The 18313-nt window shown below is 38.1% G+C and overlaps 1 protein-coding gene across 3 annotated transcripts in view; it reads right to left on the minus strand.

The window, feature by feature from the left end:
- LOC141794999 (contactin-associated protein-like 4) overlaps positions 1–18313 on the minus strand; it is a 102199-nt gene that overhangs the window by 38482 nt on the left and 45404 nt on the right. For 2 of the 3 annotated variants that reach the window (XM_074675712.1, XM_074675711.1), the window contains exon 2: positions 3545–3655. In XM_074675712.1, coding sequence (XP_074531813.1) covers positions 3545–3655 — 111 coding nt within the window. Of the gene's footprint in view, positions 1–2648; positions 2837–3544; positions 3656–18313 lie in introns of those variants that run through there. The other variant, XM_074675713.1, reaches the window with a different exon arrangement.

The raw sequence follows: 18313 nt of genomic DNA on the forward strand, positions 1-18313 counted from the left end.
TTTAAGTTCCACAGGATCCCTTAGTTTCTTTCTAACTTTCCTAAATGGTTCCTTGTGTCAGTACCCTTTAGGGTTTCTGAGTACAGCTGAGGTTGTTTACTGCTGAGGTCCGACTCTCCTCTGTTGCGTGTTAACTGCAAGCTCTGTCATCTGTCAGCTCTCAGAGGCTGTGTGTTCAGTGTGGCCAGAGTCAGGAGACTGAGGAGTTCCTTCAATTCCCACCCTAATCTTAATCATCTCCTCATTTGTGTTGGGCTGTAAAACCTCAAACCTGACTCCTGACCCAGCTCCGCTCATAATGTTGGTTTGTTTTTGTAGTCAAGCTAAATATCATCTGGTTTTGAAATGGTTTTCTTTCAATTTGAAAGTCGGTGGCTGTTTTCTGGTGGTTTCCGTTCACAACTTCCTGTCTTGCTCAAGCTGCTTAAAATGAAATGATTTTTCACCGCTCTGGCATCTGGTGGCAAAATTGGGAGGCTGGTGTACACTGCAAAAAACTGAAATCTTATCAAGTGTTTTTGTCTTTTTTTTAAAGTAAAATTTGTCTTATTATACTCTATATGAGCCACTTTCAACTTATCAATCCAGAAAAATGTCTTGTTTCAAGTTATCAGAGTACAAAAATGAGGTTTGAATCGCTTGTAACCAGTAAAAAAATCTGCCAATGGAACAAGAAAAAATTGCTTGAAAACTTCCTTGAGACTAGAACAATGTCTTAATACAAGTAACTTTTCTCTTGTTCCATTGGCAGATTTTTTTTACTGGTTACAAGCAATTCAGACCTCATTTTAGTCCTTAAATAACTTTAAACAAGACATTTTTCTGGACTGGTCAGGTGAATGTGGCTCATATTGAGTCTAAAAAAGAATTTTCTACTGAAAATAAGACAAAAACACTTGATAAGATTTCAGTTTTTGCAGTGTAAGTCTTGCGACTTGTCAGAGCTGGGACGTGGCGGACACATTGACTTAAATAGAAACTTATCTGACCAGGTGCAGTGATGGAGTGGAGCTGGACCAGAGATGCATCTGGTATTAATGGCTTAACTCCAACTCAAAAAAGGTGCAACAAAACAAAAAATCCAAATCTCATCCTCCCCTTCTCATACTTTTACAAAACTGTATTTTGTATCACAGTCTGCCACTACATAGTTTAAAGGTTGGCAAGCAAACAGAAAATGTAGCAGGCCCAGACCATAGACTGTGAAAAAAAATGGACGTCATCCTGCTTGGCTCGAATTGATGTCGCCACATGAACTGCTCCCCCTGTTGACTGGCTATAGGTCAAAAAACCCGTCATTCCAGTCATTCCAGATGGGCTGTGGTCAAACTTTAAAAATGTTGTGGTGATTTGAAGGTGTCATTTGGCTGTCTTGTATTCAAGTTCTCTTTTTTCGGAAAAGGTTTCGTTCTCATTAGCTATAGGGTTTTATGAAAAAACAAGGTTTTATGTCATGTTTAACGATCATTGACAGCTGCCGTTCTCGTGTAATTTTTTCGGGGATTGTAAAACATGTCGAGAGAAGGAGTCAAGAAGTGATTAGACTCTCAAAAGAAATTGTTATTTTTGTCACCCCGCTCCAATCACAGTCTCTTCTGTGCAGACTCTGGCTGCACCTGTGACGGGGGAATTTTGGCTTCAAAACTGTTCAATGGTAAATAGCGGAGACACACTGTCAACTCTATATACTTAGGGATGCACGATAACTTTTTTCTTGAACCGATACCGATAACCGATAACTTTCAGCTTCTACAGGCCGATACCGATACCGATAACACACACTTTCAAACAATTATATATTAACCTAAGATCATGACGTGAATTCTACAAAACCAAAGTACTATTATAATTGCAGCTACTGTGTACAGTATAGTGCTTGTATATAACTTGAGTTTGAAACCATATTTATTTTTTTTCTACTTATGTGCTGGTTCTATTCTTTGGTGCAACTGCTGCTGGACTCTGATTTTCCTGGGTAACCTTCCTGAGGGATTACTTAAGTTCCTGTCTGTTTGTCTATCTATCTATCTATCTATCTATCTATCTATCTATCTATCTATCTATCTATCTATCTATCTACCTTAAAGGACTCTGGCTTCTGGTTTGATTCAAATGAATATCTTTTCACTACAGTAAATAAGGTTTACTTATTTTTTTTCTGCAACTTAAATGTCGTAAAAAAATTAATAATAGAGACACCAAAATTTCGCAAAACCTCTTAAATTTGGATAAAAAGTTTTAATGCTCTCATGAGGTGATTTTTCAAAGAAGTTTATCACAATATATGCAATGGAAACACCTTTATACCATACTATATTATGCTATACTACCTTTAAAAATCACGTCACTTTATCATAACAACGCACCTCCCTCACCTACACGTACGGTCTCTGGCGTTCATACTGTAACAGCTTTGCCTTAGTTCTGTGTTCAGTGCAGCTGTTTGTGTTTTTGACCGTCAGTATGAAGGCATCATGACGGCTGTGAGCGGGTCAGAGTCAGAGAGCAGCAGGAGGGAGGGGCGGAGGTGTGTGTAAGATCTCACTCAGTGTGAGAGTATGTGAACTGGAGATGATGATTTTCATTCAGTGAATTGGCACATGTTCTGACCTGACACTGTATTCTAAACAAATTAAAAATTAAATTACCTTAGCCTGTGGGTCATGTCCGGCAAATTTATTGGATTTTTCAAAAGTGTGTAAGTCCCAGTGGATTCGTTGCGGTCGGCTTTACGTTATTAGCGTCTTTAGCATCCCGGGTGTCCTCGTGCTTTCAAAACTCCGTCGAAGCGACGGTTACGTTTCAGCTGACTGATTAGGTTTAAAGGATTGCAGCTGCTCCCTTTTCCTCCTCATGGAACTTTCCTGGAATAAATGTCTTCTTCAGAAACTTTAAAGAAGTCCGACACAGTCGACTCCATGTTTTCTGTATTGAAGCGTCAACATGCTGTACTGTGTTGTGATGCATTTAGGGTGCGACGCAAAATCACGGTTTCCACGATTGCTCGTCCTTCTTTCGGCCTTTTTAAATTTATATTTGCATTTTTTATGAGTAACATGTGAAAAAATACTGTGAATGCCAATTCAAGTCTGTAACTACAACAATATGACCAAGTTAATGAGTCTTTTTCGACATGAGGGGGAACTTTTAAATTTCTCAGTCAAGAAGTGTTGTAATTTCCTTTTTTGCCAACGCCTCTTGAACGCATCACTCACTGCAGGCCGTTCATGTCTTACAGTGAGAGCGGGACAAAGATACAAAAGTTATCCGCCGCAATATCGGACCGATAGGAATGACGTCATAATTTCCTGTTATCGGCTCGATAACTATCGGTGCGATAGTTATCGTGCATCCCTACTATATACAGTCTATGGCCTGGAGATACGACACCTCCATCAAGCGTTTTGGTTGAGTAATGCAGAGCAATGGTGACGCCTGAAATGCAAGTTTATTGTGCTCATGATCATGTCTACCACTACAGAGAAGGTTCAACAAAGAACAATAAACCAGGCTTTGTTCATGTGTATGGTTTAAAGTTTCTCACCTTCTCTCCGGTTCAGTTTAGCAAAGCCTGGCCCATGGCTGCCAGAAAGTTGTGAGGAGCTTCTGAAGGAGGATGGTGGTAGATTGTGTACCAGTGGGCTGTGGCATATTTCTGTAGATCACAGAACAGAGGGAAAATAAAATCATGTTAAGTTAGGGTTCATATTAACGTAGAAATAGTACTGTACTTCATGCATTATATCTCACTTTGATGATCAAGTAAAGAGTTTTTAGCCAGGCTTCTCACATGAGAACACTTCTTTTTCTGTGTATCGATTCACCATGGCCATGATAGCAACCAGCCACATGACACAAAAAGCAGAGCAGTGAAATATTATTACACATGAATGGAAGATTGCTATATCTCTACCAACCATAAATTATATCCTGACCCAGAAATGATTTGTCCTCTTCCTGGCCCACTGGATCCTGACAAGTTTGTTATTTATGAAAAAATAAAATAAAATAAAAAGCGGAGGTCTACAGAAACGCAAACTAATTTTCTTTGCTTCACTTTGGGTCATTGACTGGAAGCAGTGGAGCCAAAAATCCCTCAGCATATCAGCAGGGAGTGATGATTCGTGTGAAGTATGAAATGAACTTGAAACTGAAAACACTGACCCAGAGTGGAAAGAAAAACCATTAAAAAGTTAAAGTACCATTCTGTTTCCGTATGAGATGAGAAGAAGTCTTTTTACACTTGTGATGAGGAAACACTTGAGATGTACTTTTTAGAGTCTGAAGACATCTGGCCTTGTTCAACCAAAGTCATTCAGCTTAGATAGTAAGTTATGTTTGGAGCTTGAAGTTCAGAGCCCAAACTGAATTCACCTCTTCACTTATAAAAAGGATTGTAACAGTGCCGGGAGATATATTAAAGTGATAAAGAGAAGTGCTGTGGAGCATGATAAATGTGATAGTTAAGTTGCATTAGCACTTCCTCTCTATAAGATAAAACATGTAAATAAAGCGTGTAGAGACTCCAGCTCCACTACCCGAGTCTGAGTTTATGCATCCTGGCAGAAACTGATGTCTAACATGGCAGCACTTCAACCAACATGCATTTGAAAACACAACAGACCACTTTCCAATCTGATAAATACGAGGACCTTGCACAAAAAACTAAAAATGAATGGCTTTTTTTTAGTCAAAGTCCTGAGTGCTAGAGCAATGGTTTGTAGTATGATTCAGAAGAGAAACAGCAAATTGAAAAAACAGAATGTTCATTTAGAGAAATGCATCTACAGCTTGTTGGCTTCTCTGGTGCTACGTGACAAATGTCATCCCAATGTAATTTTACCAACAGAGATACATACCTCACATGTAACTAGCATACTTAAAACATAATCCTTTATCCAACAATAGAACCTTCTTTTTTAATAACCCAAATCAAGTCTGGTTCTGGTCAAAGTTTCTGCTTGTTATTGAAGTTTTTCTCTGCCACTGTAACTTGCTAAACGCTGTATAGTGCTGTACCCATGGCGAAGTCATGTAAACAAGACAAAATTAGCAGCCCAGAACTTATGTTAAGCTCATAACATTTGTTGTGTTTTGGTGTTATATGCAGATCGAATGATTGATTAATTGGATGACGTTGTTTTGGTGCCAACAATCTTGCCTACCCACAATGTTAATCACAAGCTCTTCGTGTTTCTCAGGATCAGTTCGGTGTGAGGCCGTGTGGTTGATGTTAGGTGGTAGAAACACCAAATGTCAGAATTAACAAATGAACCAGAAGTCTAAACAGATCAACGGTGCTTGAGGTAACAATGGTTATTTCTTCAGTCTAAGATAAACCAATCAGAGGTTTGGAAATATTCAAAATGTGTGCTGTAAAAAACAAGTCCCATCACCTTTATATACATACATACACACACATGTATGTGTATATACAATTGTATATATATATATATATATATATATATATATATATATATATATATATATATATATATACTTACACACACTATATATATATATATATATATATATATATATATATATATATTTATATATACACACACAAACACACACACACACACACACACATACACAACAAGGACATCTCGAGTCCTCCGAATCTGACAGCAGTCTGATAGCGATCAGATCATCTATGTGTGTTGATCAAGCTATGCTTAGTCCATTCTTATTCCGACTAAGATGTTTACATGCATTTTGACAGTTTGATTTTGTGCTGATGAATGTCATAGTCCAGTTTCTTCTTGAATGTAAACATACTGACTGATAAATTGTGCTATATCTGTAGCACAATACCCAAAAACTAATAAACACACCTTAGCTATGCCACTTAACAGAAAAAAATTAACAAATGAAAAAAATAAAATTTGGACATGTCTGCAGCTCTTATATTGTAACTTCAGAAATTAGAAAGAAAAAGTCCACTCTGAAACTTATTGTGCAGTTCACTCGATTTTATTGTATTTTAATTTTTCCTTCTTTTTCTTTTTTTAAATTTCTTTTCTCATGTGCTATTGACCTCACTGAACATACTGGACCCTCACGTCCACAGTCTGCCAGTTTTAACACACTTTTTTTCAACAATGTAGAAGCTTTTCAGCAAACACAGGGTGTTAGACCTGCTGAAGGAGCATGATTGCCCTTGGCCTAAAAAGAGATACAGTGAGTTATTGGTCCCTCCACCTTGTCAGCGCTCACATTCAGAGCTCTTTGACTTTGAGTGCATCATAAACTGAAAACCTCTCAGGACTCTTAGCGCACTGTACGTCCATTACATGTGTGTGACCATTATTTATTCAGCCCAGTGAGCTTCAACAGTATCCTACCCTGCATCCTGTCATCCGTGTTTCTCTCCATCTCCAAAGCATCACCTTGATATTGTTCTGGAAATTGTACATACAGTCGTGATTGAATCAAGCCAATGGGCATCAGCCTAATAAAAGCACTTAGGAGATTTACAGGTTCAGAGCTCTTCATGGGGTCTTTAACACTGATAGTTAAGGTTATAGATCACTGCTGTTCAGTGGGCTTCTCTTAATGTGATGCTACCAAAAAGCCATGCATCTCTGAGCACAGTGATTACGCCTTTTCTCTCAAACACACTGCAAAACCTTGCAGTCAGCAAGTGTTTATGTCCTAACCCTTTAGTAAAAACTGTCTTATTAGACTTTTTATGAGCCACATTCTTAATGTCTGAAGTAAAGAGACAGACACAAACGACACCTGAATCATTTGTAAAGAGTGAAAAAATCTGTCACTGAGGTAGGAAAATGGTTGTGTTTATTTCTTGTTCTGAGAAATCATTCTAGTTTTAAGAAACTTCTTTTTTTTTTTTAACTCCTATTCAGGCGTCAGTTTTGTCTTTCAATATTTTGAAATAAGACAGGGTGAATATGGCTCATTTAAGTCTAACAGGCAATTTCTACCAAAAGAAGTAACAAACACTTAGATTCCATTTTTTGCAGTGCAGGATCAACAGTCCTGTATATCATTTTGCTTTCTCGCTCATCTTCAGTCCCCAGGTTGAATGGGTACCCTGCTTTTCCTTCCAATTAAAATATTTTTACATATATATTATAAATTTCCTCTATGAGTGTTAACCTTTTGCATCTTAAACACTGGAACCTACAGAGAAACCAAGCGCATGTATTTCCCTGATGTCGTCATTAAAATTTAAACATAGAGCAACAGAGCAGCGTGAATACTGCATGCACTATACATTTATATGACATTTAACATTTTTGGTTCTTTTGAATAATTTGTATTTTAAGTGACACTCACAGTGCCCGTGTGCACACTGAATCTTTTCCTTGCTTGGGGAGAGAGCTGGGGAATTTTCCAGTCAACTACAAAAAGAAGTGCTGTAATAATAATAATAATAATAATAATAATAATAATAATAATAACAAAGGAAGTTTAATTAAGATAATGAGAGCTGTGTGCAGAAAAACACTGCCTGAGGCAAACACTTCCTCCCACTCCTTGAGACTGTTAGTAATCCAGAGATAATGCCGACATGTTGCATCGTGATGTTTCATTTCCAGTTTAACTTTATTGCTTCAGTTCAGAAAAAAAAAGTTAGCAAGGCAAATATGTGTTCAGCCCACTCTGACAGAACTAATAGATTAATAAAGAGTTGATGTGGAGAACTTATTACAGAAAACGTTTCTGCACCACTTTGCCTGATGACTCTCAAGATATCAGTTGACTTGTTTGTTTTTGGAAATGGTTGCATCGCCTTTCTTCTCTAGAACAACCCGTCTGCCCCACTCCCAGCACATATTTCTGCATGGGGCAAGGAAACATCTTTGAGTTGGATGCTGAAAACAAGGTTTCCAATCCCTCGTCTGTTGGTCATATTGGTCCTTGTTGTGACCTCAGCTTATCCAGTATGAAAATATCACTCTGAAGCACAATGAACTGTAACAGATAAACTAGGTGCAGCTGCTCTTCACTGAGACGCACTAATAATTTAGTTACAGTAGTATTCATGACCTCATTCAGCCAGAAAATGTTCCCAAAGTTTTATTTTTCTTACTCGTTTTAATATGTTGCCATGGTTATAAGAGGGGAACAATTAGAAAGGACAGTTGTACAACACAAGCTCATCTGGTCTTGCTTTATCCTCTGATGTGCTCAAGAAACTATGACATTTCTCAGCATTTTATTCCAGTGTATTAAAATGGAGCTTATAAATGTAGAGCAGCACTTGATCACACTGCAGTGATTGCAAAAAGAGGAGACGTCAGGGGAAATGGAAAGCACCGCCAACATCTAGTGAAACCAGACATATTGTAAATGTAGGAAACTTAGATGCCACACAGCGGACAGGCTTGCAGTCTACTTTGTGTTGGTGTGAAGTGAAATTATCAAGGAAGAGCGTGTCAGGTTATGTGTTAAGGTGCAGGGTAAACAGACCTGCTACATCGAAGATTCATGGGGAAATTTAGTCGTAGCAGTTCAAAAATTGATTTAAAATCTCACTCACTAAATCATGTTTGGAAAGTGTGACAACGATTAACATGGGGATGCTGCTAAAGACAGATAATACTCCTGACTGGAAAGTATGTATGACAAGCTTCAGTCATATCTTTGAAATTCTAACATGCAGAGGCAAGAAATGTTCTTTTCCTATAACAAAATTACACCGACAAAAATACAAGCTTCAAAAACTCTTACGCTTACAGACCACACAGAAAACCAAAGAACAAGAGAAAAAAAAAAAAAGTCCAAAAACAAGCTCCCCATCACAGATTAATGATCCGCTGGGCTTCAGCTTTCGAGCAGAATCTGTTTGTAGTCTGCTCTCCTGGTGGGAGGGCCTGACCCTCCGTATGGAGGAGAATCTTAAGTTGTAAAAATGTCTGTTCTTCATGCAGAATGTCAGCGACAGCAGAGCTGAAAGTTTTTCCTGTGGGGGCTGTTTTTGTGTTCACTGATGCATGTCTTAAGCGTACCTACCTATAATTTAGGACAAGGGCACTGAAAAACATACAGTAGAGAGCACTGCAGGGGGTGCACAGTGAGGGAGCCTGTTCAAACAACTGACTGTGAAGTCAGGAAGTTTGCAGCGATACATCAAGAGTTTTCTCACTATCAAAACTTCACACTGTCCGCTCTCATGGAGCAGTTGTACAAGTAAAACTTTTTTGAAAACACAATGCTTATAAACATTACCTTCAGATTAACACTGTCAGATACCTGCTGGTCTCTGCAACCAGCACTTCAGCACAGGTTAGTTGAGTTGATTTCTTTTTAAATGAGCTTTGCTCTGCTTCAGATCCTTTAAACTTTCAGTTTGCCAAGTTTGACTTTCATTCAACAGAGGTACAGAGGTTCTAACCCTGACAGTTGGAGGGCAGGAAGAACAAAACAGACATAGACCCAGCCACTACGGGTATGAATGCATGTAGGTGCAGTGTCAAGTGAGAAGTCGTTTGGACCAGAAGGTTCTGCGCAGGCTGCAAGAACTCCTTCTGCAGAACATGTTAGAGTGAGCTTAGTATAGGGCAGAAACATGTAGCTCTCTAAATGACATAGAATCATGCTAAATACTTAAATGAGAAGTTGTTTTCACCCTAAGGAACCTGGGAGTTGTCTGAAAATATTAAATCATTTTCAGGCAGCAGAAAGAGTATTCCCTTCACTGTAAATAAATTTGATGGAATTACTACCAAAAATGATTAGCTTTGTTGTGATAAAAGCAACATTTAATTTATAAATACATATAATTACATAAAAGTTAACACTGATCAATCTTTATTTAGGCTATTTTATATTTTCCCTTTTAACCCAGAAATATCTCATTGGGATTAAAATTCCCCTTTAAGGAGTGTCCTGGTTGAGAAGCACCAGCACAGTTTACAGAGTGTTTCCTTTTATACAAAGTTCTTCAACTATAACAATGCATGGCTACTGAATGGATTATTTGCATGCTTTGATTTGATGAAAAAAAAAATATGTCTGAGAAAAATTATTTGTAGACAATTATCTTCAGTATTGTAATAAAACAAAAAGTTTTATCACAAGACTTTTATGGTTGACACTATCAATCCAGATGATGTAACTTGTGGTGGGGGAAAAAGTTTTTAAGAAATTGACAAAAAATGTAAGCTGGCCAGATCTGTAGCAGTGATGGGACAATGTTGCATTGATAGATGGAAATTGTTAAGTCTTGCAGCCTGCAGACAGATGCCTTTGCAAAAAAACAACATTGGACTCAACAACACTGAATTTATCGACAGAAAAATACACTACGTAATTTTTTGTAGAGAGCTAGACAGCACCTTTATGTCCATGCTGTCTAGTCCCATCTATTTTATTTTCCAGTGATTTCAGTGATTAAATGTTTTTTTTTTCTATCAAGTACCCCCTAACACGTGCAAAGCAGTTTAAGTTGGAAAAAAAAAAAGAGGTAAATCACAATGCTGTATGATTAGTGTCTATCGGATAAAGTATTCAGTTTAAGAACTTGAGCTTATATTGGATTCAAACGTTGATTGAATAAACTGTGTTTTAGGAATTTTGCTTGATTTCTATTTTTTAAATATGTGTGTGTGTTTGTGTGTGTGCTTTCATGTTCAACTGTGTCATATGACTACCTTACATCACTGCCTGGCGCAGCATTTATAATTTATTCTGGCTCCGTGACTGCATCTGCTTCAAGGAAAACACACACTCACCTGCTGAGGGGTTCTGCTCTGATTATCAACATCTCATTGTTGTCTCACTGACTTTCGAGGCAGTGTTTTACACAGGTATAGATTACTGCGCAGGGTAAGCCTCTGATCAGCACTCCTGGGCTTGGCAGACATACGGTGTCACACAGATAGATTTTAAAAGGGGCTGACACAAAGTACTGACCCAGACCTTCTGTTTGAAAAGCAGAAATTAAAAACCCACCCTGCCACTTTTAGGTTACATCTTGAGTCCAAACTCCAGAAACATTACTGAAGAACTTACATCACCTCAGTCCAATAATATGGTGGTTCTGAGAGCTTACAGCACTGCAACTTAAGAAAACACAAGCAAATGGAGAAAACATCTTCATCAGTTTGACAGCATGTACGCAGCATTAAGACAACATGCCACAAAGACCCCAACACATCACATTAGAAAAACCTGCTGCAAAGACCTCAACACATCACATTAGAAAAACTTGCTGCAAAGACCACAACACATCATATTAGAAAAACCTGCTGCAAAGACCACAACACATCCCATTAGAAAAACCTGCTGCAAAGCCCACAACACATCACATTAAAAAAAACCTGCTGCAAAGACCACAACACATCACATTAAGAAAAACCTGCTGCAAAGACCACAACACAGCACATTAGAAAAAGGCGCAGCAAATACACTACGACACAATGGAAGTGTTTCCGGAGGACACTGAAAGTGATGCACATGTCCAGACATGCTTCTTGTTGACTCAGATTTTCAGTCCCAGCTTTATTATGGTTTTCTTTCCGCCAGTTGTGTTGGAAATTGAGGTAAAAAGTATGTGTTTTTTATTTATTTAACACTGTATTAGAGTATGTGTAATAGAGCTGTGACTGAAAATCTACAGCAACAAAAAGCGTGTCGTGACATGTACATTGTTTTTAAGTGCCCTCTGGAAACATTCCCATTATGTTACGGTGAATTTGCAGCTTGATTTTCTAATGTCTGGAGTTGTGGTCTTTGCAGCGCTTTTTCTAAATGCTGTGCACGTCTTGTCAAATTGATGAAGATGTTTCCTAATTTGCCTGGGTTTTGTCTTTTTGCATGTGTTTTCTTAAGCTGCAGTGCTGTGAGCTCTCAGGGCCACCGTACAACAATGCTGAGATACAGTTCTACTCTTCACTCTCAGATTCTTGGACCAACTACAAGTTGTCTGAGTGACGACAGGCCTATGTGATGAATGAGTGTGTGTTTAAAGAGTGGGGGCTCCAGTGGGATGGGCCTTCAGCAAATATCAATGCATCACAAACTCAAATGGATAGACTGCTAGTCTCAGTTTTATCACATAACCACTTGTCATAGGGTTAATAAATCGAGATTCAGGACTGGAAGACACAAGTTTACCTCGATGGCTGCTGCTGCCATAATATAGCCATGAATTTACCAGATCCCCTTTTCTGAGCACACGTTTTCATAAATGACACTGAGAAAGAAATATGAGTCAGGTTTCCTGTCACGTCCTCCGTCTCCCCTATCACAAGCTCCAGTGTCATATGAATCATAAAGGACAGCAAAGACTTGGAAGATGCACAACAATCATACTAGTGTGATTCTATTCTCACCTGTTAGTATCTACGGACATCAGAAATGTTTAGTGATATGATAATCTGTGAAACCAATATGTTAATTTTTTTTTTTTATTTTAACAGCACAAAATCATAACAAATGACACGATACTTTCCTTTGAGTGTGCTGAAAGTGTTGAACCGATAAGGATAGGGAATACAATTCTAAGGTAAGATTATAATACAGCTAAAAGTAACTGGAATAATCAAAAACTGGACAATCAAAAGCACTTCTTATTTTCTGTGCAATGGTGTTTCACGCATTTTGCTGGGAAACTCCATGAAAAAGTGACTAAGTTTGCAATTCAGACAAAATAGAATAAAGGCCCCAGTCAAAGTTTTAACTCGAAGTATGAGTCTACAAAATGACACAATAGATGCAGGACAAGCATCCAAACATCTGTGACCTTGATTTTTTCTTGTATGAAAACAGCACTTCTCTTCAAAATGTGTTCCTATATGGAATATTATATAATTGATTAATTACATTTGGTTTATTTAAGAATTAGCAGACTCAAAAGAGTACTGTCAGTAACTAAAAAGGAAAACTTTAAGCCCTCAGTGCTGGAGCAGAAAAAAGTGAAATATCAAAGTTCATGTTTAAATACTTTTAAAGATCAGTACTAGACACAAGGTTGGAGGGGGAATGGGAAAAAGACGAGAAAGAACATAAGCTCAGAGCTTTGTGGGAAAAACCGCATGAAGGAGAGACTTGTAGGCTGCATGCTCAGTTTAACAGGCCACTGCAGACTTGCTTTTGTTTACATACTACAGCTGCATTTTGGCCTAATCAGTACTTAGTATCTCTACCTTGTACTAATATAGTACGCAGTTTCAAAACCAGCCATAAATCCATGAGGGGGAAGAATGAGTGACAAAATGAGAATCTTATCTGAACACCAAAAGAAAGAAAACACAAAACTAACTTACATGGAAAGTATGTTTCACTTATGTAAGGCTTAGTTTCAAAACAAAGAACAATCCCAAACTTTTAGAGAGTAATGACAAACTCTCATCATGTCTACTGTTGGATACTTGAGGGTCACATCACTCAGCTGAGAACTCTCAGGTCAACTCTTCCACAGCTGATTCACTGACACATCCACATCTGCTTTTGCCTGTGCGATAAACCAAACATGAACTTTTCATCATCAGTGATTGTCTTATTGATGATCAAGCTCTCTTTTTCCATGTGCAATAAAATATATTGAAATTGAGAAAACTTATGACGCCTTTTTTTATTACGCCTTCATAATTACTAACTCCCTATACTCTTCCAGAGTCTGGAGATCTAATGCAAGCTGATTTCTACAATTCTGCATGCTCTGGCTAATGTAAATAAAATGATGGTGATTGTAAAATAAGCAATTGATTCACCCACTCTTTCAGTGGGTGGAGACCACACAGCTGCAGGACAGCACTGTTAAGCTAGTGGGGTTTCAGAGATTTTCCAAAGAATACCCAACTCACGTCTCTTCTACTCATAAGATGAGAGATCTGCTGTGGTTTCTGTTGGTATGGCCTCAAGCTGACCTCAAAATGATGCTGAGATATTATTAAATGTGAGCATGAATTGGGACCATTGCTCCCTGTCATTACAGGCCTAAAAAGATAGATAGTTTAACAATGAAAGGGGCTCTTGCTATTAATCATTTTCCTGCTTGGGATTTTTCAGTTCCAGAAGACCAGGGTGAAAAAGAAAAACACTGTTTTTCTTTTGTTAACATGAACTGAACCTTTACTCAAAACTTGTGAAATGACATGTGTTTAGATTATAATACACAGAGACAAGGATCTACATAGAGACTCTATCTTGACATCTTTGTAAATATTATCTTTTTATGTACCAAACAGTCACCTCAGCTAATAGCAAAATGTGTTCTTATTGGGAAAAAATGTGCTTTTTTCAGACACAATGTTCTCATTTTTAGCTCCACCTTGAGTCACTACAACAGCAAATCCACTGCAAAGTGGCAAAGCGTCAGTCATCAGCAAGCACCTAGCTTTACCTTTGGACAGTGTTGGGAATAAACATCTGACTGTGACCTGGGAGAAGACAAACAACACTTTCTGTCTCCTCTCTCTGAATGCAGTACTCACTGACACATTAGTTTTAACTTCAGTTCCTCTCCTCTGAGATCTGTGACTGTGAATGGTGAGTCATTCGTTATCTGAACACAACATGTGCACACACGGGCACAGCAACCGCATTTGTAAGCTTTCTGTGCACACACACACACTCCCCAACCAGAGTGCAGCTCAGTATTCCCTTGCAAAATGTTCACTTGTGGTTATTCGATCCTTATCTTAAGATGCACACTCACACACAGACATGCACACAAATACATCTGCACGGACACACAGGTTCAGAGAGCAGCTGTATCATCTGTCATTTGAGCACACACTCTGACTCCAAATCAGCTGAAGCGGGAGATAACAATCCTGTGGAGGACTTATGCAACCTTGCTTGAGACACAATGAGAAAGGGAGAAAGAAAAGTCTCTTGGGCTTCTTTTGTGCGTCAAAAGTTGTGCGTGAATTTTCTCTGACAGCTGCCTGGAAGGACACTTCGTCTGCAGACGCTCTGTGCATGTGAGCAGTGAGAGGCTGACTACATATGCATGTGAAGGGACATTGTGCAGATAATTAGAGGAGACGAGTGGCCAGGTAGTCATAGCTGTACTGCTAAGTTTTAAAACTTAGCACTTATTACAAAAGAAAATGGTGTACAGTCAAAGAGTGGGTACAAAAATGGGAGGGTGAAAACTTTGCATTTAATTATGTCGTATCAAATGCTTATGCTATGGAAATAATGTAATCTTATAAACACATTTTTGTGAAGCTCATCTCCCCATACGTTGGCGTTATACTTTGGCTAATTAAACTGCTCATGTGGGATTTACAATTGTGTGCAGACTGTGTGAGCGGTGATTAGTTTTCTGTGATAAGGACAATTCAATCCAGAAAGACTAACATCAAAACTTATTTCAATGTATTTGAGCTATAATGATTACATGAACTTAGCAATACATGCGGTTGAAAAGCTGACAGGTATTTAATCGATCAGGGGGACATGCTAACACTACTCAGTGAAAAAAGTTGAGTGAGAAACTTTGAAGAACTTATGAGATAGAAAGTTTAAAAAAAGTTAAAAATTGAGACATATGTGTGACTGAGTTTCTTGAATACCAATGGTCCTATGTCTTAAATCAAGGGTGGCCAACCTGTGGCTCTTTACCTTTTGGTGTGCAGCTCTTCGATCCAATAATAAAAAACAATTATATCTATATATATATATATATATATATATATATATATATACTGGGTAGTGGTGTGCTGATCAATCTAAAATATTGATATATTGATGCCAATGTTGGGATCAGCATTGATCAATAATTGGGTGATGAGATTGATACTTAAGTTTCGGTTTCTCTTCTCTACATGTGCTCCTCTCAATTGCTCATGTGCTCATAGCTATCTAGACAGACAGACAGATAGATAGATAGATAGATAGATAGATAGATAGATAGATAGATAGATAGATAGATAGATAGATAGATAGATAGATAGATAGATAGACAGACAGATAGAAACGTATTGATTTTCATTTTATATCATTTGGTTTATGTGTGAGAGGAAGTGTGTCTGTAAGACCACGAGTGTGATGTGGCTCTTTGTTGTTACTGTGTAAAAAGAAACAACTCTCATGGCTAACTCTTGTTCAGCATCATGAATTCGAAGTCACAGATACTAAAAATCCAATTCCAGACAGCAGAAAACTCACTCAGTGCATTCCTCCCAAAAATGTTCAAAAGTAAACCAAATGAAATGTGAATGTCATTATTCCCAGTGGTGGCCAAAATTATTTGAACATGTGGCATATTTGAGCTGTTTTTGTTGAACTGGCCAATAACATACTATTTCTACAAATCTACAAATTCATCATTATACTTTATAAACCATAGAATACAGCCATTATAAAGAGATTTAGGACATTTTCCTTATAAAAAGAAAAGGATCTTTGGAAATGAACTGGCCCTCTCAAGTCTGGACCTCAACCCCACCCAGAGGAGTAAGAAAATGGGTGAGTTAGAAAAGAAACTGAACAGATCTGTATCACATTCCAAAGAGGTGTAGAAGGCAGGGAGTGACTTAAGTGTTGAATTTCTCAAGAAGTATGTGGCAGAGACACATGAGGCTGTAATTGCTGCAAAAGGCAGACAAAATAAATATCAAAGTCAAAAGTAGATTAAACAGAAGGACTCACGTCATCTGACATTTGTTGAGCTCAGAGCAACCATCTGCATGTTTTTATGAGCATGCTTTTGAGGCAAAACAAAACAACAAAAAAGGTTAATACTTTAAGATCTGCCGGGGTTCTTTAGAGACTTGCTGCTATCCCGAGAGAAAATTCCCTTTATTCAAAACAAGGTGAGGTTTTAAGAGTGGACAAGACAAAATGACAAGTGTAATCTGCCTTCTGTTGATAGGATGCTTACATTCTGTATGAGTATGTATTTTCTGGTGAGACATCAGCTATTTGAACAAACATCTTCTTCCACCTGCTCTGGACTTGTGCTGCAGGGATTTTACAACCAACCTTCTCAGCTTTCTATGCTCTTCACAACCATAATCTTAATGAGGAACATTTTTACTCATTGTATTATTTCTTTTCTGAGCTTGGTAATCTTTCACAAACCCCACAAGTTACAAACTGCTCAGCATTTACAGATTGTATGTATTGTGTTTACAGATATTTTACTTGACCATAACTGTACAATGTATGAGACAGATTCATTCCCTCACTGTGACACTTGCGTTCTTCTTTTCTTCCTCCTCATCCTCAGGAAAAGATTACAGACATCACATCCACATCCTCTGAGCCTCTCAGCCTTCTGTCTCTAAAGCTCTCCATGTCTCTTCTTTTGTAGAGATATAAAATATCTGCAAAGGCTGAGTGTATTAAAGTTGTTGATCAGTATTTATTGCTTATGGTCCCTTTTTCCTAGTGACAACACTTTCTTGAAACTCAATGTTCTGTCTTGAAACACATGTTCCTCACCTTTTGAAATGTCATGATGCTCCCAATCCCCAGCCCTCCCCTCGCCTGCATTATTAATGGTACATGACTTTGCTCTGAGATATATTGCCTCCTTTCTGGATGTTTCTGTTGAATGTCAGCTCATACACTCTGGTGTAGGTGATATTCTGGATTAAAAGGATGGATTTGGCAGAAGCTTAGCTCCTTGTTTTGCTGCTTATTTCCTTTTCATCTAATAGAAATAAGAATACCACAATGTGGATGAGACCTTTAAAGAAATCTGTCATCATGTCATCAAATCTGTCAAAACATGTTTACAGCTGGGCAAGGAAGATAAAGTTTGTCTCTGTCACTAAATGGCCTATGGCTAAGTCCTGCACCACAATGAGCCAATCACAGTGCGCATAGCCATTCCTGTACAATCTGACGTTCTCTGCCTGGACTGCCATTGAAACACATTGCAGAAAGTCAGATTTTGTTTGGCTTTATAAGATTTTGCTGAGATTTTAAGTTCAAAAATGGTCAAACAGTGTCCATAGGGTACATGCAACTCCAACACAAGGTATCCTGAGAGGCTGAGTGAGGGGATGTATTGTTTTTACCCTTTCCTAAGCCACATCTTAATAAAAAAAAAGTGTGCTATTTAGATAGAGTGGTGTGGTAGACCATAACATCAGCTTAACATAAATAAAATTAATAAGGATGTCTGCATATGTTTTGAGGTAAGATGACATTGTATTAAAGGAAACAAATTGTCACTTTGCTGAAAAGAGATTGAAAGTTATCTTTAATACTAGAACTGCCACTGCAGTCTCACAGACTGTTTGGGATTTTCACTAACATTGGCTATAGTTAGCCAACCGTTAGCTCCTAGCTGCGTTGTTTATTATGTCTCTTTGTTCGTTGGGAGTTCATTGGCCTATTTTGTTATAGTTTTTGTATTTTGGTGATCATACATCATTAA

Source organism: Halichoeres trimaculatus, unplaced genomic scaffold (genome assembly GCF_033239565.1).
Source record: "Halichoeres trimaculatus isolate MK-OKI-2021-1 unplaced genomic scaffold, fHalTri1.1 fHalTri1_scaffold_8, whole genome shotgun sequence".
Taxonomy (NCBI): Eukaryota; Metazoa; Chordata; class Actinopteri; order Labriformes; family Labridae; genus Halichoeres; species Halichoeres trimaculatus.